At 35.3% G+C, this 23,994-nt stretch overlaps 2 protein-coding genes across 2 annotated transcripts in view; one reads left to right on the top strand and one right to left on the bottom strand.

Annotated features, from left to right (window-relative positions):
• The window catches only part of LOC111061354 (NF-kappa-B inhibitor-interacting Ras-like protein 2), a 42,377-nt gene extending 22,510 nt beyond the window's left edge, over positions 1-19,867 (top strand). Inside the window, exon 5 of the transcript XR_005570892.1 lies at positions 19,475-19,867. The gene's annotated coding sequence lies outside the window, so the exon portion shown is untranslated. The remainder of the gene's footprint in view (positions 1-19,474) is intronic.
• Positions 18,999-23,762, bottom strand: LOC111055173. Its single transcript, XM_039422884.1, has 2 exons — positions 20,501-23,762; positions 18,999-19,402 (listed from the first exon to the last, which is right to left on the bottom strand). Exons 1-2 carry the CDS (start codon positions 20,676-20,678, stop codon positions 18,999-19,001), a joined length of 582 nt encoding a protein of 193 aa, XP_039278818.1. The 5' UTR covers positions 20,679-23,762.
• Between the last annotated feature and the right edge of the window lie 232 nt (positions 23,763-23,994).

The raw sequence follows: 23,994 nt of genomic DNA, 5'->3' as shown, positions 1-23,994 counted from the left end.
ATGATATTCTTTCAACGGAAACGATCGTATGTGATCACTTACAATGTCATGAACATTTTGAGGTAGGTTGTGAGAAACACCTTTTCCTCTCTTGTCTTCAGGTGTTTTTCCAATGACTTAAGGTTCCTTATTCTTCGTCATCGCTTTTCACTGATACAAAATACAGATAAAAATGCATTGCAACACACCTCAACTCGTTTATTGCCTAAAATAGCATGGTAGGAAAAACTATTTAGCTGCTTTGGTTGTTCAAGATCCTTTTGGGTTGGTACTCTTCTCTTGACTTTGGTGACATCTAGTAATCCTTGGAATAATAAGGAACCTTGGATGAAAAGATCTCGTTGATCCTTGCTCTTCATATCATAAAATGTTGAAAAGATATCCACGCAGTTGTCTTCTCCAAAGCTGTCCAAACATTTTTTCTTGCACCTGAAAAAAACAGGAGAATAAAAGGGCTTTAGATAAGCTTTTATTCTAGTGGTTTGTTTTATCATGAACAAACAATCAAATTGCCTCAGAACTCACCAGAATTGTACTAAAACAATCACAAGTTTGCAAACCACTGGAAATAAACAAACCTAATGTAGGCTATGCCTACAATATAGAAAACTGAATGTCAGATATATATAATGATATAGCTGCATAGCCTATATCAAGACTTAGAGTAGGCACATATAGCTTGAATAATGTAATTCTTCAGAAATGTTTACTCTAGTCTTCTTGTCTATCATGTAGGGTTTAGGCTAAATAGACTATTTTACTAAACTCATTAGCCTACTAAAGGTATTGACAAGGTTAAATGCATATTAAGTGCCAATTAACCAATAAAGATTGTCTATTGAAGGAAGCTTTTGGTTTCATGTTTAACTAGATTAACATAATTATCAAAATAGGCCCATAACAAAGATGTTATAAAACTAACAAATATAAACTTGCATCAAATATCTCATTTAAAAATAAGCTTAATATCATTCAAATTATAATGAAAGGTGAACCTTACCTGCATGTAAACTCAGGATGCCTTGATGGAACTTCATTTCCCTTGTGATTGATGTAAGATAGTCCCTTCACACGTGCTTGTTTTATCTTGTTCTGTTTGTATTCACAAGGATTACTTTGTTTCCTTTTTCTAGGACTTGGAATAATTTCCATGGCAAAAATAAGTTAAATCACACAGTAACAAACACTGTATATACAAGTTAAGTAGATAGGAATAAAACGTCTCATTCAAACTCAGACAAAGAATGATTGTTTATTTAATCAACATCATAATCTTAGCTGTCTCCATAGAGATAGTGAAAGACGTCAGCTGAGGCTTCCGTAACTACCCCCCTCCAGTCTTTACTATCTCTATTATAGAGATGTAAATAGAACTCATAAAAACAAAACATGGAAAACAACATAATAAAAACATTTTGGAAATCTTTCCTTACTCATCTTCATAGTTCCTTCATCTATAGTTCCTTTTCGATCTTCTAATCTCACTCAAATGCACAATTTCATGTCTACCTCGTCCATTGTTTTGTTGCTTTTTTACCTCCACTCGGTTCCTATGTAGTAGATCAATCACTTCATATGGTCCAACAAATCTATGATCCGATTTCGTTCTCTTGTGATGATTTTTCTTGAATATTATGTCACCTACTTTTATTTTATTCATGTCTTCAGCCACCTCCAAATTATACTTTTTTGTCCTCCGAACTTTCTCGTTCATGATTTTTCTCTCCACTTCTCTATGCTCATCTGGATGCTCAACTAACTCAAATGGTGAAAAATTTGTTGAAGAATGTATGCTACTATTATATGCCAGAATAGCTCTTGCCATTGCTTCTTCCCCACAGATGTTTCTATCAACTTCTAATAAGTGCAAATGTTCAGTTAGCGTGCTATGTAAACGTTCCATCATTCCATGAGATTGCGGATGTCCTACTGTAGTGAAGTGGCTGTCGATACCAAGTTCCTCTAAAAGTTTTTTGATCCGATTGTTGTCGAATTCTTTTCCTTTATCCATTAACAACATGTTGGGGGTATTGAAGAGCCCAAAAAATGCTAGTAAATTTTGTTCCATGCACTTGGCTGTTTTATTCTTTAAAATCCATGCAGAAGCAAGCCTTGTAAAATAATCGATTGTAGTAAGATACTTCAGTTTATTGTAATAGAAAATGTCAACTTGAATTATTTCTGCTGGTCTTGCGGGAGTAGGTGTGACCATCTGAGGCGTCTTGTAAGGCTTTCTGTCATATTTTGCTATATTGCATGCTGCACACTTTCCCAGCACATTTCTTATTGTTTTGGCCATATTCAGCCAATAATACTGCCGTTTCAGGTGTTGCAACGTTTCCTTTTCCCCTCTATGGTTGGTCCTTCCAATGTGATATTGTTCTACAACTTCTTGTTGTTCTCTTCTATCTTCAACTGTTTTAACTTGTCTATCACAAATTATCAAGTGTATTTTGAGTCCCAGCATTCATCTTTATGAAAGCTCTTAATTTTATCAATAAAATCTTTTTCCTTGGAAAATATAAAATAAACTTTCCCCTTACCATCAACTGCTTTATTGTATGTTTCAGTTCATCATCTGTCGCCTGAGGGCCAATTGTAATTGTATAAGTATGAATTGGGCCATAACGATGGGTAGTTTTTGTTATACCTCCAAAGTTTTGTCTTTCAAGAATTATTTGATTACGTTTATCATTTATAATGCAATTTTCCATCACTTCCAAATTAATTTGCTTCACTTGTAGAGGATTTATATTCCGAGATAAACAATCAGCAACTACATTATCTACTCCTTTAATGTGTTGAATTTTGAATGAGTAACAGCCAATTTTTCTTTCCACTTGGTTATCCTGGCGGATGTTTCTTTCAGCTTATTCATCCATAAAAGTGGCATGTGATCTGTTCTTAGCACAAATTCATTCCGTAAAGGTATGGTCTAAAATTCTCAACACACCATACAATAGCAAGAAATTCCCTTTCAATTGTACTATAACGCCTCTCGGCCGGAGTAAGTTTCCTGCTTGCAAAAGCAACGGTTTCTCATTTTGGGATAGTACACCTCCTATTGCTTCCCCACTAGCATCTGTTGTTAATGTAAAGGGTTGTTGAAGATCTGGAAACTGAAGTATAGGCGTTGAACAAATTGCTTCTTTACACTTTTCAACTGCTTGGATAACATCTGATGATATGTGGAACTTCACACCTCCTTTTAATAAGTTTGTTAATGGTTCAGTCATCTGTGCAAATTTGTGAATGAATTTTCTATAATAGCCGACCATGCCTAAAAATGTTTTTATCTCTTTCAAGTTCTTTGGAATTGGAATGTCTTTTATTGCACTAATTTTCTGGCTGTCAGGACGAACTCCACTTTCCGAAATCACATGACCCATGAATTTCACTTCAGATTGACACAAGTTAGTTTTTTCCTTGACAGCTTAAGGCCAAACTTCCTTATTCTTTCAAATAACTGTGTGAGATGTGCTTTATGATCTTCGAGATTCTTGCTGAACACAATGATATCATCCATGTAGATTTGTATTGCTTCTTCATTATGTCTTCTAAAAACTCATCCATCAGCCTTTGAAACGTTGGTACTGCGTTTTTCAACCCAAAAGGCATCCTTGTAAATTCATAATGTCCTCTCTCAAAGCTAAATGCTGTCTTCTCCATTTCCCTTGGATTCATTCTTATTTGATGGTATCCCGACTTTAGATCCAGAGTGCTGAAAACTTTAGCTCCGTGCATTCTGTCAATCATATCCTCTAGCCTTGGAAGGGGATATCTCTCCAACTCTGTTTGATCATTTAAAACTCTGAAATCTACAACCACCCTATGTTTTGGCGGTTCTCCAGGGGAAGACTTTTTGGTACAACCCATAATGGATTACAAAATGGAGAGATAGACTTTTTTATAATGCCCTGTTCTAGCATATCCTTAATGTGTTCTCTAATGATTTTTTTCTGGCTTTTATAAATATTGGTTTTGATGACTTTAATTGAATTGAGTGCTGAACTCTCCCTGTTGTTGTCAGACTCTCTTCTTCATTATAGAACGAATTGTATATATATATTATATAAACTCATGTTATTTCAATTATCCACTGCATACTGCTGTATATTACTGAAATTTGATAACCCTGATCTACTTTCAGCCTACTTCATTTTATTAATCAATTATTTGATCTTATCTACCTATATAATTATTTTACTTTATCAATTTTCTGTTTTTTTTTTCTCTTCAATATTCATATTGATTAAAACTTTTACAATATTTCTATTAATAAATAAATCCTTAGTTTAAATAACGAAATCAACGTTTTGGTAGAGAGTTAGTGGGAGGATATTTTTAATATTCTTCCCAAAGAATGGACATTGATATGTCCAAAGCTCCGCCAATTTATGTAGATGCATAACAACATGATTATTATCGATAGTTATTATATTACAAATTGCTTTTTCATATCATATACAGTTCAATAGTTATTTTCTTAGTCTATATTATGTAAATTCATCTATAATTTTGCTGTATTGTAAGCTATTGTATATAAGTGTATAAGCCAGTATATATTGTAATCTACATAAATAAAGTACTCAATCAATCAATCAATCAATCATTATATAAAGTGTCCTTATACTTTTCAGCATATAGAATGCTAATTTTTCTTGTTCCTTGTCTATAAATTGTTCATTACAATTTCCTCTCACAATGGAACCCATTAGTAAATGTTTTTCTTTAGCAATTGAATTTTTCGATTTATAATTTCTATCCCCCAACTTGATTATCCATTGACCATTTATATTGATAGGAGCAGCTCCAAGATCTCTCATCATATCACAACCAATTATCACATCATACTTGTTGTTCATTATTTCTGTTGATACATGAACTCTCATAATTTTTTAAAACCAATCAATCCAAACAGATTTAAATCTACTTCCCCTTTTAAAGCTTGTCTTCAGGTGTTTTTCCAATGACTTAAAGGTTCCTTATTCTTCGTAATCGCTTTTCACTGATACAAAATACAGTAAAAATGCATTGCAACACACCTCAACTCGCTTATTGCCTAAAATAACATGGTAGGAAAAACTATTTAGCTGCTTTGGTTGTTCGAGATCCTTTTGGGTTGGTACTCTTCTCTTGACTTTGGTGACATCTAGTAATCCTTGGATGAAAAGATCTTGTTGATCCTTGCTCTTCATATCATAAAATGTTGAAAAGATATCCACGCAGTTGTCTCCTCCAAAGCTGTCCAAACACTTTTTCTTGCACCTGAAAAAAACAGGAGAATAAAAGGGCTTTAGATAAGCTTTTATTCTAGTGGTTTGTTTTATCATGAACAAACAATCAAATTGCCTCAGAACTCACCAGAATTGTACTAAAACAATCACAAGTTTGCAAACCACTGGAAATAAACAAACCTAATGTAGGCTATGCCTACAATATAGAAAACTGAATGTCAGATATATATAATGATATAGCTGCATAGCCTATATCTAGACTTAGAGTAGGCATAAGTGATTATCATTAAACAAAAATCCCAATTAAATGCTTTAAATCACCTCGCAGACTTCTGCTACTGCAAATATTGACAACTAGCTATTTCCATCTAGCTGTTTACCCTGTTGTAAGTCTTTGGGTTGATAAACTGCATTAAATTTGGATTTTAGTTTAATAATAATAATTGATTCATTAGCATTTCAATAATTGCAATACCTCAGTAATTTCAATCTCATATGAATCTATAAGGTATTATAGCTTGAATAATCTAATTCTTCAGAAATGTTGACTCTAGTCTTCTTGTCTAGCATGTAGGGTTTAGGCTAAATAGACTATTTTACTAACCTCATTAGCCTACTAAAGGTATCGACAAGGTTAAATGCATATTAAGTGCCAATTAACCAATAAAGATTGTCTATTGCCTATTGAAGGAAGCTTTTGGTTTCATGTTTAACTAGATTAACATAATTATCAAAATAGGCCCATAACAAAGATGTTATAAAACTAACAAATATAAACTTGCATCAAATATCTCATTTAAAAATAAGCTTAATATCATTCAAATTATAATGAAAGGTGAACCTTACCTGCATGTAAACTCAGGATGCCTTGGTGGAACTTCATTTCCCTTGTGATTGATGTAATATAGTCCCTTCACACGTGCTTGTTTTATCTTGTTCTGTTTGTATTCACAAGGATTACTTTGTTTCCTTTTTCTAGGACTTAGAATAATTTCCATGGCGAAAATAAGTTAAATCACACAGTAACAAACACTGTATACACTTAAGTACCCGTAAAGTCTAAATAATATAGGTTAGGTTGCAAATCACGACACAATGCTGTGAACAGCTGATTCATCCAGCAATAGCTAATGATTTTTTTAAAGGGGCGGATTTGAAGCAAATCAGTCCTTTTAAAAAAACCAAGAACTTTCAGCTGGCATTGGTTATGTATAAAATGCATTTTCAGGCGCCCTTTTAAAAAACACTGATTCATTTAAGAGTACAACTTCATACTTGAGTACAACTCATTCATTTGAAAAAATAATTACAGACACAAATTAATAGTGAATACCGATCCTAATATTTAATTAGTCATAATATGTGTAGTCAAAGTTTAGTTACATGAGTGGAAATATCAACTATTACATAGTGCTGGCTATAACCTGTAAGACTCATGGAATTTATATAGATACTATAGTTCCAGAGAACCCTCTTTTTCTTCTTCTTCTTGTCAAAGAATTTTCTCTTAAAAACGGCATCAAAAGTACAAATATCATCTGCATTCTGTTTAGCACTGCTGGTAACTATCACTTCATCCTCATGTGATTCAATGTCTGTGTCAATTTCATAGTCGATTGGTAATTCTTCTATAATATTGATGATTGATTCATCAATTCTGTATATCAATGGCTAAATTCCAACACCACGTATCTCAAAATTAGCAATTTTTCAGGAGAGCAAAATAACATGATTTTTTTTTTCAAATTCACTAGAACTAAAAAAAGAAAATAGCATAAAATTAGAAAACCAATTTGGTTTTTAAACTAAAACGTTATTTTAAATGGAATATTTTCCCTCTTTGAAGTATTGACAATTTTTTGAGATACGTGATGTTAAGCTAAAGTTAGTTTTAGATAAGTGTTGATCTTAAGGATTAAGTCAATAAGACAACCAGATCGACTTGCTGAATATGAAAAAGATATTTTATTAAATAATAATAATAATAATAATAATAATAATAATAATAATAGCTTTATTGACCTTCGTATAGAACAAAAGCCTCTCTACTTGAGGTAGATAACAGTTTATATAGGGTAAACCAGGGGAATGGCGACACCTTAAGGAATTTTCATTTTTTTTCTTTATACGAACAACAATGGAATGCACACTGTAATCTAATTGTACCTGAACATATAGACTATGTATTATGCATATGTGTTCCCATACAAAGTTGTACATTTTGAGTTAATATCATTTTGAAAAAAAATCAACCACCTGTTTGTATTGCCCCATGAACCTGGGTAATTCCGACATATGATTGGGGTAATGCCAACATTAGTTGTAACTGGTAAAGGTTATAGAATAATTTATTCCTTTCAATGCTATGATAATGTTTTATTAATAATCAAAGTAAATAAAAGATACTTAGTGAGTGAAAGCAAATTTTGACCAAAAATAGAATAACTAACTGTGTTTAGAATTTTCATAAAAAGAGTTCCAACTGATATTGGTATTTCAAGCTGCACAAAAGTCACATTTATAGTTATCAGCTGAGTCAAATCCACTGCACTCAGCATGTGCCCAATTTCCACAACCGACACACCTGTACCACATTTCTGTTCTAGTGCCAAGCTCTCCACACACCAAACAAAATTCAGTGTCTTTTCTACATAAATCAATGGCATCATCCATTTCATCATCATCACACAGTTCTGACTCATCAATCTCTTCTTCAGATGAAGTTTCTTCAAATGATATTTGTCTTCTACATGTTTTCTTTATTTTGTTTATTTTTCTTTTCATTTTTGGTTGTCTTGATTTTGTTTCACATTGACCTGCTACAACTTTCTTCACTTTTTCCTTCTTGATTTGTTTCAGTTTTTCTTTTACACACACTTTGGGGTTTGCAACTAGCTTTTCAAGTTTTATTTTAGCTTTATATTCCTTCACTTCTTTCTTTTTTTTCCCTTCTTGTAAAACAGCTTTCATGGGAGTGCCAGTGACAATAGTTGAGTGCTGTTTCGGACGACCTTTAGTTTGGGCTTGATTGGTTTTTGTACTTGGGACTACAGGGGAAATCTCCATTAGTTTTTTCTTGAATTTGAGGTGTTCAACGCTTGGCCTTTTTTTTGCCTGCTTCTGTGGGAAATGTGGAGCAGTTGATGATGAAGATGTACCAGCCACAGGATGTTGATGAATGTCAGGTGAGTTCAAACTTGGATTCACAGTTTTTGTTGTAGTCGAAATTTCAGGAGTTGTAGGTGCATCAGGTCTAGTCTCAGCTGCTTCAACATTGTTGTCATCTTCATTCACAGGTTCTGTGTCGATTACAATTTGAGGCAGACATTCAGTTTCTGGAATAAAATCAACTTCGCCGAATTTCTCTGGATTGTAAGGGAAAATTCCAGCAGCTTTGAAACCGGAAACTCCTTTGTCCATTGTAGCAACTTTGACATATGCTTCATTGAAAATAGAAGCAATATCATAGACATCAATCTTCTGGAAACGGTTGGACCTCAAAAATCTGTCACATTGATTATTAAAGGATTTTTTCAATGGCCCAAAAAAGCCAAGTCCAGAGGCTGAAGCCTGTGTGAAGAGTGTGGTGGAATTGATACAATATGAATGTGGTTTTCTTTGCTGAGGTTGTAGCTTTCAAGAGTGATATGACTGCCGTGGTTGTCCATAATCAATAATATTGGTTCATCTTGAGTAGGTTTTGTTACATTGATGAAGTGCTTCAGCCAATCCAGAAAGAGTTCTTCATTTGACCATCCATTGGGGGAAGATTTATAAACTGCTCCAGCTGGACCACCCCTCTCTAACTGGGGAGACATTCGTTTCCTTGGGAATATGAAAAGTGGTGGTATGTAAATTACTGTGGGTAGATGACACTAGCTGATAAGTCATGATTTGTAAACTTTTCAGGAGAGCAATTTGAAAGTTTGGCATGGCTGCAAAAATTATCTATAATATTTTTTCTTACTCATTCTACACTAATATAATCAGCTGATCTTCGACTATTTAAATATAAAATATCAAGGAATAAAACATTTATTTAAATTAACTATTGAGAAATTTTGCAAGTGATGTCAGAAATATCATGTTTTGCCATCTGCCAAATGTTTCAAATCACAATGTAACAGTATAGGAAATATCTTAAAAATCGAATTTTTAGAAATTTGAATATATTTATTAACAATTAATTTATATTATTTACAAGTATTGATCAAGTTAACCAAACTTGAACTGTTTGCAAAGTTGTATGGGTTATGTAGTTCTCAATATGGGTTATTGATTTCCAGATTTTATAATAGCCTACCAGTACATACACTTATCAAATTTTGCCATCTTTTGATAATTGGATTATAATACAAACCGGTAGAAGAGTGTTGAGATATATGTACTTATCAATATTTGTCAACTTGGGGTTTGGAAGAAAATGCTCTATCAGGCTTAAGCAAGGCCTATATCTCAGCTATTTAAAGAGATACAACATATTTAGTTATACCATCTTATAGATCTAATTTTTCTGAACACAACCATATGCATAACTCAATATGGTCAAAAATGTGACTTATCAACTTGTGTCATCTACCCACATGATCCAGAAGCACTAAAAGCACAAATAACAGTAATGTTTCGACCTCGTTCCCAACTTGTTGCAGAGCCAACTTGATGTTGACCTTTTGGAGCTAATATTCTACAAGGTTTCTGAACAGTCGATATTCCAGTTTCATCCATGTTGAAAATTCTTGTGGCAGGGAAATGATTTTTTTCAAAAACAGTATTCAGGTTTTTAAAAAATAACTCCACTTCCTCTTTGTTGAAGGCAAGGATTCGGTTGATACTGGTTGCTGAGGGTTTTCTTAAACTCAAACTTGGGTTTCTGGTGCGGAATCCTTTGAGCCAATCTTCTCCAGCCATTTTCGTTTCCTTGTTGAAATTGTGGTTCAGATTCAAAGATTCAGCAAGTTCAAATGCTAATCTCCTTAACTCTACTAAAGTTATTCCGTAAAATATGTTGGCCAATTGTTTAACATGGTGAACTAGTTCTGCCTCTTGCTCAGGTGTGAAAATAGATTCTCTACCTAACGATGGATTTGCTGTTGAACCCGATTTAAGACGATCATGCAGGGTTATACGTGGTATGTTCAGTTCAGCAGCAACACTTTTGACCGAACGTCCATTATGAACTAACTGGAACGCTTTTTTCATTGTGTTTTCATCCCACGACGCCTTATTAGTTGTTCTTTTTCTAGAATGCACCATCTACAAATAAATAAACAACATTGTGTTAGCCAATCCCATTTTAGAAAAGAACTGGGGAATTACCGACATGTCGGCATTCCCCAGGTAGAGGGTGTTGGCATTACCCCAAGAGGACAAGATGGTGTCAGAACTGGTTGTGAGGCAAGCCTCTTCATCAAATTGAACAAACAATCACACTAAACTATTTGCTAAAAACCATGCTTTCTACTGGTAACAATCTTATTAACTATTGATAACTTGAAGTGATAAATACCTTTTAAGATGGGATAGCAGGATATTACATCAAAAGTTGAAGAAAAATGTGAAATACAATAGCAGCACATGTACTCAGTTTTCTTGACACCAACTGACTGAGCATTAGTTACAGTGCCTTCCGCTAGACTCTAGCACTAGCGCTCTTCTGGTATTACCTCAAACTTGTCTAGAAATTGATGTGTCAGTATTACCCAGGGTGTCGCCATTCCCCTGGTTTACCCTACAGTTATATTAAGTTCCTTTCATAATTTTGACATTATTTTGCACCACATTTATCTGTCTCTGGCCGTAGTGGTCCATGCATAGCTGACTCTCTGATTCATATTCCTCGGTATTCAGTCGGTGCAGATTTTGGTCTATCGGTTCTCCTGCATTCTGGCCACATGCCCTGCCCACTTCCATTTATGTGCCTCCTTTTGCATGTAGCTCACATTAAAACCACAGTTTAATTATTTAAGTATCGAAATATTAGTCTTTTGAAAAAGTTCTTTGTTCAAAGTTACTTCTTGTAAGGCAGGGAGTCGTAGAAGTGGTGGTAATCCTCTGGAATTATGTATTTCAACTCTTGTAAATATTTCCATTTGGTGGACGATGAAAGTGGAATCCTTTCTTTGAATAATGGTGATGGCATCTGTTCTTTTTTAATTTTGTTTGGTCTTCTAGGCAAATCCTCAAACCGTCACTAAAAGACAGTTTGAATTGATTGTTTCCCATGGGAAGGTATTGGAAACAGTGGACATCAACAGCACACGGGTCGCCCTTCTTTCTTCCTGGACAAACTGAGTCCTAGTAGCGAATATTTGAGAAAAATGCATGATTCAAGTGTACAGCTTTGTAAGAAACCTAATAAATATTATTGCCTTGAAATATAGTTGGACTCAGAAGTACCATTGGGTCATGGGTCACAGTGAGCGTATGTAAACAAACTAGCATAACCTCAATAGCATTGTCATTGTGCATTGATGACACATTTATTTTTGTGAGGGATGTATGTCATCAATGACAGTCACAAAAACCAAAAATGCTTGAGTACTGAGCTCTTCCCTTTTTGCTTACAAAATCTGCTGGCAAGGCTGTCTTATTTTCTCTCACAGTCCCTACATGATAGCTTTTCATTTTTCAGTTCCTTGACCAGGTTGAAGTCAGTGAACCAGTTGTCTGCAGTTACATTCTTGCCTTTTCCAATAACTGGTTCCATCATTCTCATGACAAAATCACTTGGTTTGTTGCTCTTCTTAAATGGGCCTTCTGGCTGTTCATCTGCATACACCTCCAAATTGAGAATATAAACCATTCTGGAGTCTACAAGCGCAAATAACTCTATGCCATATTTATTTGGCTTGGATGGGATGTATTAACAAAAAGAGCAATGGCCACGAAAACCTGGTAGTGTCTCATACACTGTTAGGTTCTCACCAGGGATTTAGCATTTCTTACAATTACTGACAAATTGTTCAAAAATATCCCAAATTGGTGCCAATCGATCACAAGCTTGTCGTTCTGCTCTAGTAGTACTGTCATCAAAACGGAGACAATGAAGCAAAAACTTGTCCTCTTGATAGGCCTACTGTAGGCTTTGACATTTTCAGATGATAACACTTATCATCATAGATAAAGAATCAAAATAACCTAATTGTTTTGTTTTATTATTTATACTGGAACACAATGTAAAACTACCCGAATTCAACTTATTATTAAAAAAATTTCATATAATTTTCCTATTCACAAAAAAAATTGTGAAATCGAAACTTAGGTGGGGTGTTAAGGCAGATATACACAAATTCCCAAGTAAGCAGGTTTATTCTCCACTCTTTGTGGGGCACACAGGTGGCCTTGCCAAAACGATTCCTTACTACCCTTAACAAAAACTATTTACAATTATAAAATCCCTATCAACATTTAGAAAATTATACTACTGTGCCAGGATCAGAAAAATCGTTTTACTGAGCCAGAATTGGCAAAAAATAATACTGGGCCAAAAACGGCAAAATTATACCACTGAACCAGAATCGGCAAAATTTTACTACTTTGTGAGGAATTAGTCCAGTCAAGGAAAGATTATAGAGGGAAAAGTTGGGAAGACATTTTTTCACCCTGCAGTTCTGTTAAGGGTAGTAAGGAGGTAAACATATCAAAAGTCCCCACCCCTACCCTTTGTGCATAAAATTCAAAAACTATGTATCCTAAGGACTTGAATGTCATATAACAAATTTAAGCTTACATAATTTCCTACAATATTTATTCTCGAGTGACAGTAGTCCTGTCTCCTTGCCGGCAATGGGACACCAATTGCTCATAGGTGGACACATTGTATATCCAGGTGTTTCTGGGTCCATCCCAGATCCAAGTATCAGTTGGTTGTCCCAGTAATGCAGTTCTGGGGCAGAGTTGAAGTGCTGCAGCTGAATCCTGCAGGAAGAGCACACTCAGGCAGGATTACTTGTGGCTTTTGAAGACAGGCATCTGTGCTGGGTAAATGGTTACCTCACCAGGTAAACATTTGGTAAGCAGATCATACCACTGCTGATCCTTACTGATGAGAAAGTATGGTTGATGTAAATGCATATGAGTTGATAGGTCTGTGTGCTTTGGTTAGTGGAAGATCTACCAAGGTCTTGATGACACCATCCACTGAGTTTACCCTAGTCTGAGCTAGCTGATAGTAGTGATAGTCTTCCCTTGGCAGACTAGTTTGGACTTTGACCTAACTCAGAAGTAGTTTCACTAACTCAGAAGGAGTGATCAAATCTACACTAAACTTATTTCTAGGGACATTTTCTGTTGCTAATAACAAATTCTTCAAATCTACTAATCCTGTCATGACTGCCAGCTCCAAGTCGTGTAGTTTTGTAGTAATGTTCACAGATATTTGTAAAAGTGACTCTTTCCTTTACTTTGCCTTATCCACTTTGTTTGCCCACATGCCAATCGCTCCAATTTCTTCACCTAATCTGGTCGCAAGTTGTCCAATTCAATCTGTATTCTACTTAGCCTCTTCACTCAGCTGCCAGGTTACTGTAACATGCTCATGTTAATGGTGAACAATCATTGCTGTTTGTCCCTTCAGATGCTCTATTGTTCTCTCCAAGTGTTCCACATCCTCTTGCTCAGCTGTTCCAAACAGCATTCCTATCATATCACCTTCCCTCCAATTTTCAGCAGACCTCTATGTGGTCGTCCAGATGGCAACAAGTCCCGCAAGGCTTGCCCAGCCTCTTCCAATTGAAGGCCTGAATTTATCAGGTGTTTCAAGAACTCCTGATATACTCCTTACTCGGGTACTCTGATGCTTGCTCCCATCCATGTCCTCTGAGCAGCCTTCACGAGGGCCCTCAGCTCTCCAATGCCTTGACAAATCTCTGTCATGTTAATTGATACCACAATCTGCCAATGGTCTCCAGTCAACAGTACACTCCCCTGTCATATGAACCATGCTCCTAAATCCTTAGACTAAATCCTTGTGTTCTGAGGGAGTAGTTTGTCCTGCAACAATAGGTCCATCATTATTTCAAAACTCTCATCTTTCTTCTTAATTATTCACTTGCTTCATACTCCACAAAGCCTCTCATTCACTCTTTCCGTCTAGCATCCTGATAACCAATCCCCTACTCAATTCAAGAACTGATTGCATATCTGCTATCTAGTTACATGAGAGATTGTAATCTGTTCCTAAGTGGATCATCTCTTGCTTCATCAGGTACATAAGTGACATCATGCTGGTTATCTGTAGGCACGTCCAGGCTGAGTAAATCGAAGATTTCATCTTCTAGGTCATTATTATCATCATCCTCTGGTTGGAGTATCTGATCCTCTCCAACATTACCACCTTCCCTCCGTTCTTCTTCTTCATAATGGATTGGTAGTAGATATTCCTCTTCATTGTTGTCTTCTTGATTAGGCACTGGGGGTATCCTTTCCTCCTCCTCTGGTTGGTTTTGGTCTTTTTGCACCACTCTGTTCTTCTCCCGTGGTCTCTCTCTTTAGGCAGGGTTTCATCCTGTTGATGTGGACAACCACTTGTCGACCATCTGACAAGTTCAACACATAATTCACTTCCAATATCTTCATTTTCATCTGGTAAGGTCCTACCCAAGGATGATGCCATTTCTTTGTCACCTTGTGGCAGGGCTGGGTCATATAGGTAGACCATCTCTCCTTCCTGGAAACTCCGGCATTTTCTGTTCCTGTTGGCTATCTGTAACCTCTGCTCTGCAGACTTACTGGAGTTTCTGAAAGCTTTGCTAAAGGCTTCTTGTAACTGATGCTGCAATGGCTTGATATGTTCTTCATCCAGTCATTACACTTAGATGAAATGGATTTTTCTTTCTGGCCTGGACAATGTTTTCATACCAATCTCTGGGGCAGAAAATTTGTCTTGTTTTACTGTGATTCTCAATACTGGCAAAATCACAGTCATTAGGCAATAACGAGTGTCCACTTTGCATGAACTTTTGATCAATCACTTCAACCTCTCCACTACTTGCTCTCTGAATAAATCTCATCAATGTCAGTGCCATTTTAAAGTTTCTGTTCTGACCTGTACAGCTGTCACTGTACATAACAACCTGCTTGGCTGAAGATGCTCTAGTTTGTATGTGTTTTACATCACAAGCAGCAATTTCCTGAGAACCACGAGATCCAACAGTCTCATCCCAGCAATACATAAAACCAAGCTTTGTTGAAAGCTCATGACAACCAAGGTTGTACAAATAGCAGTTCCGCTTGTAGTAAGCAACTTGACATGTAAGTTTAGGAAATGCTAGGGACTTTTCAAGATCAAAAGTAAAAGAATAGAAAGAATTGTCTAATTTCGATCTCTCAGTGTCAGCCAACATGTTTTTCCTAGCACTCTCTGCTTTCCTCAAATGAAGTTCATGTTGCATGTCAAGTGCTCTTTTCTTTTCCTCATCAAATATGAAGTCAACCTTGTTTTTATAGATATCACACTTACTCTGTACTCACAATAACTCGGTATTGAATGTTCGCCGATAGATTGGCTCCTTGACTGGGTTCAAATTTTTTTCAATACAATAACTTTTGTACAGGTTGTACATCATACGAATATTCAAATTTTCTGACAGAAATTTCCTATTTGGGTTATGTGCTCTTGTGTAATGCGATTCATATGCCGGAAAAGAGGAAATATGTTGCCTTACAGCTGCCATCTGTTCTTCAGGTATTTTGTTTGTAGGGACTTTTTTTCCACGATTATCTGCACCTGGTGCTTCACCTTCTTTTACAACTTTCAAAGCTTGACATTCTACCATCAGAAATTTGGAATGTATCAAGGAAGTACTTCTTACACACTTTCACACTCTTACCATCAATAAGAATCACACTGAAGATGTTGGTAGTAGATTTCTGTGCTCTAGAATTGCACATGGGACGATGACGAACTGGCTCTTGTTGTTTGATCAACCCACACAAAAAAGCGTTCTGTGCAGAAAAAGTCCCTATTTTCCAGAAGGACTTGAAAGCACTTTCGCGAGATTCAATAGAAATCTTTTCCATACAATTATTTTCGCAGTTGCAATTATTATTTTGAAACATTTTTGCAACAACCATATTTCCTTTAGCAGTCTTGTATGATACTCCAAGGTTCCTCCTCTTCTTTCTCTCCTCTCTCTTACCTATTCCTCTTGACCTTTTGCGAACTCGTTTTGGTTCACCATTCCCATTACTGTTATCGTTCATTCCTGCACCTTCAGCATCTTCTTTATCGTCTGCTGAATCTGTTTCCTCTGAAACAACGCAATATACAGTAATTAATAATAAAAGTATTTTGTATGGTTAAAGGTTTTTATTCTATCCCCAATGTCCTATAATTTCAGTAAAGCCGCAGTGATAGCAATATATAATGATAATTTGTGATATTATAAATGATAATTTGCTCCTGATACCCAAATTTCATAGTACCAAATTACAAAACAACGTAATTACATTTTTGTTCAAGTAAATTATCAGGAAAGAGCCCAATCTGTATAAGTTCCGTTTGATATGACGGAGCATTTACTTACCCCAGAACTGTCCTATTATAATATTATAGGATTGCATATTGTGCAATCATGAGTTTCATTTTCCAATAAAAAAAAAACAACAAACAATATCACAATAAACAACTTTACTAGTATTTTATTAAAAAAACAACATGAATATGAAATTGAAGGCAATACAATAATAGAATAATTCAGTTTGCAACCATTTTTCAATTAGTATTGAAATTAAATTATAACCATGGCAACCAAACTGTAATTGCCAAAGTATTTTTGGCTTCAAATTCCAAGTAAAGTTTGATTTTGTCCATTTCCAAATCATTTTATTAATATTTTTTGGCTTTTTCAACTCTAGTATTACCAAATAAAAAATTAAATGAATTGATAAATGGACAAATTGATAGATTCATAATTTTGATATGGCATAACCTTACCTGAAAGTTCACGGTCTGTTGGAATATATTCGTCACTACTTGAGCCATTGTAGCCGAGAATACTTGGCTCACTGTTATCAATAATACTGCTAAAACTAATATTATCCACCAATTTCAGATAAAATATAGTTTCGATACGTAGGCCTACACGTGTTTCTAATATCTTTACAGTGCTGACTGTAGGCTATCGGATTCGGTCTGTGGAAACGTGGTTTCCGAGAAGACGAAAGAAGACAAACTAGTGGAAACTTACACCACTTTTCCTTTAAACAGATAGATAGCGCTGTTGAAAGCTTTAACTTGTGCTGCTTTAATATAATATATCGTAGTTCTGAATTTTCAATATGATATAAATCACTCTCAAACAGGCTGTATCAGTGCCACTTTTTCGAAGTTGTTCAAGAAGGAAACTTCAAGCTTGGCTACAAAATCTTACAGAGAAACTTGATTAAATTACACCGGAAGAGTAGCTCAAATAATGTTATAATCATGAGCATATAAAATAGAAGAAACGCGTCTATAGTGAGGTCACGTTATATTGGCAGAAGAGTAATATAGAAGAACAACGTTGCCGATTCTCTGCCTAGTCACTGCCTTTTATAGAGGATAGCTGATACCAGAATATCTTATGTAATATCAATTGTTCATTCTTCTTTAGAACAATCAATTTATTGTACTTATCAAGTAAATTTCCTTTTCAATAAATAATACAATTGCATAATTAGATTAAAAATTTTGTTAAAAATTATTGAATATATTTCTACATCGTAGAAAATTTGGCAAAATGTTAGCGACACCAATAAAATACTGTCATTCAATCAAATACTGACTATCCTATGGAAAATTAAAAGTTACAAATTTCCCTAAACATTTTATTTGTCTCATAGTTTTAGAGATTTCCCTATTACTGTAAGTCTTCTAGGTTGTTCTCTGTATCTTCTTAAGGCTATGTACACATGGTAGCATCGTACCGCGCGGTGCGACGTGCGTCCAAAATTCTGCAGTTGTACACATGCGAGCGTTTTATACGCGGCGTCCACCTCCAGTTTAGCAATGGAAGTTGAAGAGATAACATGTATGTGGCTTGTGTATCGTAGATATAAAGCGAGAAAACGAAGGCAAAGAAACTTTTGGGTTCATCCTATTTTGACCGATAGATTAACGCATGGTGCTTCTGTGACACTTTACCCTAACTTGAGGAAATACGAACCCAAATTTTTTAACTATTTTCGAATGTCGATTTCATCTTTTGACGAGTAGTTGGAGATCGTAAAAGACGATTTGGCATCAAGTGAGAACTTTGTAAGGGATAGCATTTCTCCTGAAGAAAAGCTCGTCATCACATTGAGGTATGTTTTATTTCAAGTTGTATCACATTAACATTTTAAACATTTGAACAAACAATATTGTGATTTTATTTAAAGTAACATTACAACATCAATTGAAATTTTTTTGTGAACACTTTTATTAAACATTAAATTGATACCAACAAAATGATGACAGACTAATTTTGAATAAGCGGAACTTAATTCTTTAATACAGTTCCAATATGTCTGTGCTCTGATCCGATAAGTAGCTATAATTTGGTGATGTAACCGAACTTTGCATGTTGTTTTGCATGTAGCTTGTAGCCGAACGAGAAGGAGGAGCAGGAGAAGGCCCGGCTTCATTGAATTGTCCTTGATATTGATGATTTGGATTAAACCTAGGTCTCATCGGTTCCAGAATAATTGGAGCGGGGCTGTAAAAGTTTTGAGCTTTTTGAATAGTTTCCAGCAATTTAATTTTAGCTCCAATTCGGCCGTGTTCAGGAACTTTCTCAAGTTTTACAAAGAAAGACAAAATAGTTTGTCTTCATCTTCCTCATTTTTATCAATGCTTTGCTCTCTTAGTAAGATGCTTTTATTTAAAATATCTGTAAATTGTTGTTCGACTGGGTCTAGAGCTTTTCTTTTTTTACCTTTTGTAGCGGGAGTGTCGGCAGGTCTGATTTCCACATCTTCATTGTCTGCTTCATTTTCCTCAACTTGTGTATTTTGTGTGTCTTCGTCTTCCCAATTATTGATTGTTTCCTTATTCGATACACAACTTTCCAGAAACTGAAGACGTGTGAAGTAGATGTAGGGAGTATGGTTGATGGCCCCGGATCCTGACTTCATAGTCTTCTTTTTTTTCAGTTCTTTAGAAAAATGGTAACGGAGGTTTTTCCATCTCTTTTGCAAAGTATTTCCTGAAAATAAAATTACATAGTTTGAAAACTAATATATTTTATTTGGTTATTACATAGTGTTAACATTTTGAGGTATTTGGCGACAGGATGTTCATATGCCGAACTACATTTCAACCACAGAGTGGGAAAATCAACAATAGGAAATGTGCTTCGTCAAGTTTGTGGTGTAATTTTCGATAAACTTAAAAACATGTGTATGCCAGCAGTCACAAGAGAAAAGTGGGAATAAGTAAGCAGAGAATTCCTCAAAAATACCAACTTGCCCAACTGTATTGGGGCGATAGACTGCAAACATGTTCGAATCCAACAACCCAGTTACACAGGATCTCTCTATTTTAATTATAAACACTTCTTTTCTATTGTGCTGTTAGCCGTATGTGATTCCAACTATCGTTTCTTGTTTGTGGACGTCGGGTCTTATGGAAAGAGCAACGACTGTTCAATCTTTCAAGATTCATTGTTTTTTTAAAGAACTAACAGAAAGTACATTAAATATTGCAGAGTGAAAACCTATTTCAAATGTGGATGCAACACCTTTACCTCATGTTTTTGTTGCGGATGACGCCTTCGGTTTGTCAAAACAGATTATGTGCCCATACGCAGGAAAAAAATTGTCTCATTCAAAGAGAATTTTCAACTATCGACTATCAAGAGCTCGTAGGTACATTGAATGTACTTTTGGCATAATGACGAACAAATGGAGAATATTTCATAGACCCCTAAATGTCAGTTTGGAACTGGCCAACGGTATAATATTGGCCTGTTGTGTGCTGCACAACTACGTACGAGAGCGAGATGGGTACAAATATGAAGATTTGCTTTATGAGCCACCTTTGGCGGACCTTGGTGTAGAAGATGGTTCACGGCCGAATATGTTCGCGAAGCAGGTGAGGGACCGATTTGCTCGGTATTTCATCGCAGAAGGTAAACTATCATGGTAGGATAAGATGGTGTAAGCAAATACTTAAACGACCTAAAGTAGTAAAGTTCCCCAAATGTGGTTTATCCTGTACATAAATGTATTATATCTGTAGGCTACTTTGTATTTTGATAACAAATATTGTAAATTTAATCTGAAATAAAAATATTTTTACTTACCAAGATTTTTCTTTTCTTCCTCTGTAGTATCCTCGTTACAAAATATTTCTACCAATTGTTGCCAAGCTGTTCTCTTCAACACCCTGTTCTTGTAATCAGGACTCGCCATATTCCATATGACACGTCGACTTTTTACTTCTTCTATAAACAATTCTGTGTCAAAATTGTTCATTTCCATGGCTGCACACTGAACAGAGTTGCTGTAAAATCACTACACAAAACAAGTGAACTAGATGAAAACTCGCGTCCGACTGCTCTCATGTACAGTCCAACTGACTGTAGTGTACTGGGAACTGCGCTGTCGCCGCGCGGTTCAGGTTGAAAGTCTGGGCGGCGCAGTGCGCGGCGCGTCCAGATTTGAGTGAGTGGTGCATGTGGACGCTGCCATTAGCTCCATTGTATATCGCACCGCGCGGTCGGACGCGCGTCTCAAACCGCGCGGTGCGACGCTACCATGTGTACATAGCCTAATTATTAAAAAAACAGATTTCTTTCAATTGTGGAGTAGCTTGGTTTAAGTTTTCAAAATGCAATGGGTATAAAGCTGCATATTATACACCTTTATACCTTCTTCTTCATCCATTACCCACAATTGTAGGATCGATGGCGTCATGTCATGAATAAAACAAATATAACAACAAAAAACACTAAAATGATCAAGATGGCAGTGATCAAGTTCAGATCGAAAAAAATATTATATCATATGAGGCCTTGCTCTTCAACATAATGGCACTTTAGCCTGATAATATTTGAGACAGGTCATCATTCACATATTCCTGGACATCGTAATAAGCCCTGTTTCTCAGAAAACCGGTCACAACTCTCTCGAACCCGCTGAGGTCCAACTGCTTCACCCCTGCAGGCAGCCTGTTAAGTAGCGTAGCGCTGAACTCCTATAGCATACCCGCGATCTCTGGAGGCGCACCCTGGGGACGTCAAACAGCTCTCGATGCCTGGTGTTGTGGTGATGTACACCAAAGTTTTCACAGATTCTTCTATAAAAAAGTTGTTAATTATCTTGAAAAACTGTTCTCAAACAATGTGGAGCAACAAAAGCTGTCAAATTTTCGCCTAGAGAGCATAGCCTGCATGGACTTGCTATAAAGGAAAATTTTGTTGGCAACTTTCTCAGTGTTTTCGACACTGTATGGAAAACAAAAATCATGTTAGATAGAAGGATTTTTACAAGTTGAGGAAGCAATGTTGCTGTAATTTCAACATATTGCCATAATTTGTTGAAAACTTTGAATGGCAACTCTAATGTAAAAGCTCCAAGTTTTTAGCTGATCGTAAATTATCACAGTCTCTACAAAAATAGCAGCAGAATATGGTAAAATTATTTATACCAATCTGACTACTATTACTAATCATTATTATGTGATAGAATTTATATTATAAGAGGATTGCATGAAAGCGCCTACCTGCTGCTACACCAGCCATCTCGATGTGGCCATAGTTTTCTTTCAGAAAGGACTGGAAGAAGTCCAGGCTGCCTGTAAAACAAAAATCATAAAGTTTCAGTACTTGAGCTGTTGAATTTAAATTAAAATTAATCTTTATGCAATGCAGAGGACCTGCATAGCAAATAAAATTATTCTTATAGAAAGCAAGAGATAATTTCTATCATCTTTATTATGCATAGGCCTATTCCATAGAATAACAAACTTTCTAATGAAATAAAAATGAGTGAATTTTATTAGGTTTAAGTCTGTTTAGCCAATTAAGTATTCTGAAATTTGATAATGAAATTCAATTTATTTTTTTAATAAATTAGGCCATAAACAAAATACGAATAGGTATTGAGGTTAAACAGCAATAAAAATCTAAGAAGAAACAGAAGTAGCCTAAATCAAAAGTAAACATTTCAATGCTATTCAAATGGATCAATAACTACTTTCATGACCACATAGAATAATATTATATTTAATATTCACAATTTCATTGATGAACACTAAAAAGCCTTACAGTTTTAGATAGATCACATCATGAGCACAAATTAATATATTTTAATATAATACTCATACTAAACTAATAATATTGTCAATAATGCAAATAATAAACTTACCAGTCAATAATGTGTAAATTTCCTCCTTCTCAATTATTTTATAAAATATGCCTTCAAAAACATTACTCATGTTTACGTTTGTATTCGTAATAATCCTCCATATTTGCATTTAGTTACGTTGTTTACGCGATACTATCAACCAATAGGAGCGCTCCGATTCCGGGTGACTCGAGCTAGAACTTCGTAGCCAGTAATTTTTGGTCGGGTCACGAATGCTGACCCGGTCGAGAAAAATCAAAGATGGCGACCGGGTGATGAACTGTCAAAAGCTCCCATAAAACGCGGGTTGCTCGAGTCATTGGAGCAGTGTATCCCTGAAGACGCTCACTGTGTACACTGTCTCCTTCATTTTGAGTATGTCCTTCTTCTAGGAATGTGTGGTTAACCTTTTACCTTGGAATTCACAGCAGCAACATATAAACACATTGCAACAATATTCCTGTTCAAGTTTTGTCCGCCACAATTATCAGAGAAAAAGTGGAATTCTTTCTATCCTTCTCTCACTTTTTCTGGGATGAAATTCTGCACGCTTTGAGTAACTTTATTGCTTCCTTGATGAGCAATATTTCTCTCTCCACAACAGGACTATTTATATTTTCTCCTTACATTACTCCAAATATAGAACATACATTTTTGTGATATTGAGTGAGGATTAAAAATATTTCTATTATAATTTTACCGCCAATACTGACTCAACACAGAAATTAATTTATATGTTCTTTGACTTGATTGATGTAGTTTATTGTAGTTATAGCTGCTAGTTTATTGTTACATTGAACTATGCCTCTTTTGTCAGGTTTGACTGAGTTGATCACAATATTCCTCTTTGCAAATGCAGTTTTAACCATCTGCTTCGAAATTGAGAGTGTATTCAGGAAAAATTTCCGTCAAACCCTCTCTTTTTCTCCTTTCACTTCAAAGTAGTGGTAGTAAGAAACATTTCTTCTTGAATTTGGAGTTTATGTTGAGTGATTTCTATTGTACCTGTCACTAATTACTTCCAAAATCAATAATTACTGTCACTAATACAAATCCAAATGAAACCAGTAATCATAAGAGTAAGATGCAAGACCTTCTAAAATAATTATATCTTCTTCCCAACTCAAAACTATTCGAAAGAAGAAAAAAAATGTCAATGTAGATTGATTGATGAATGTTGACGAATCAGCAGATCAAAGCTATGATTTGATACATATATTGAAAGCAAATATATATATATATATATATATATATATATATATATATATATATATATATAATATATATATATATTATTGCAAGAAGATAATTGTTATATTGAAAATTATGATAGGCCTAATGATTTTCAAATCATAAAATTATGATTTGATATATATCTTGAAAGCAAATATATGTACATTATTGCAAGAAGATAATTGTTAATTGAAGATTATTAATTTTTACTTCCTCT

The sequence above is a fragment of the Nilaparvata lugens genome, chromosome 3, assembly GCF_014356525.2.
Source record: "Nilaparvata lugens isolate BPH chromosome 3, ASM1435652v1, whole genome shotgun sequence".
NCBI classification, from domain to species: Eukaryota; Metazoa; Arthropoda; class Insecta; order Hemiptera; family Delphacidae; genus Nilaparvata; species Nilaparvata lugens.
Note: the sequence above shows the minus strand (reverse complement) of the source record. Positions and strands in the feature narration are given on the sequence as shown.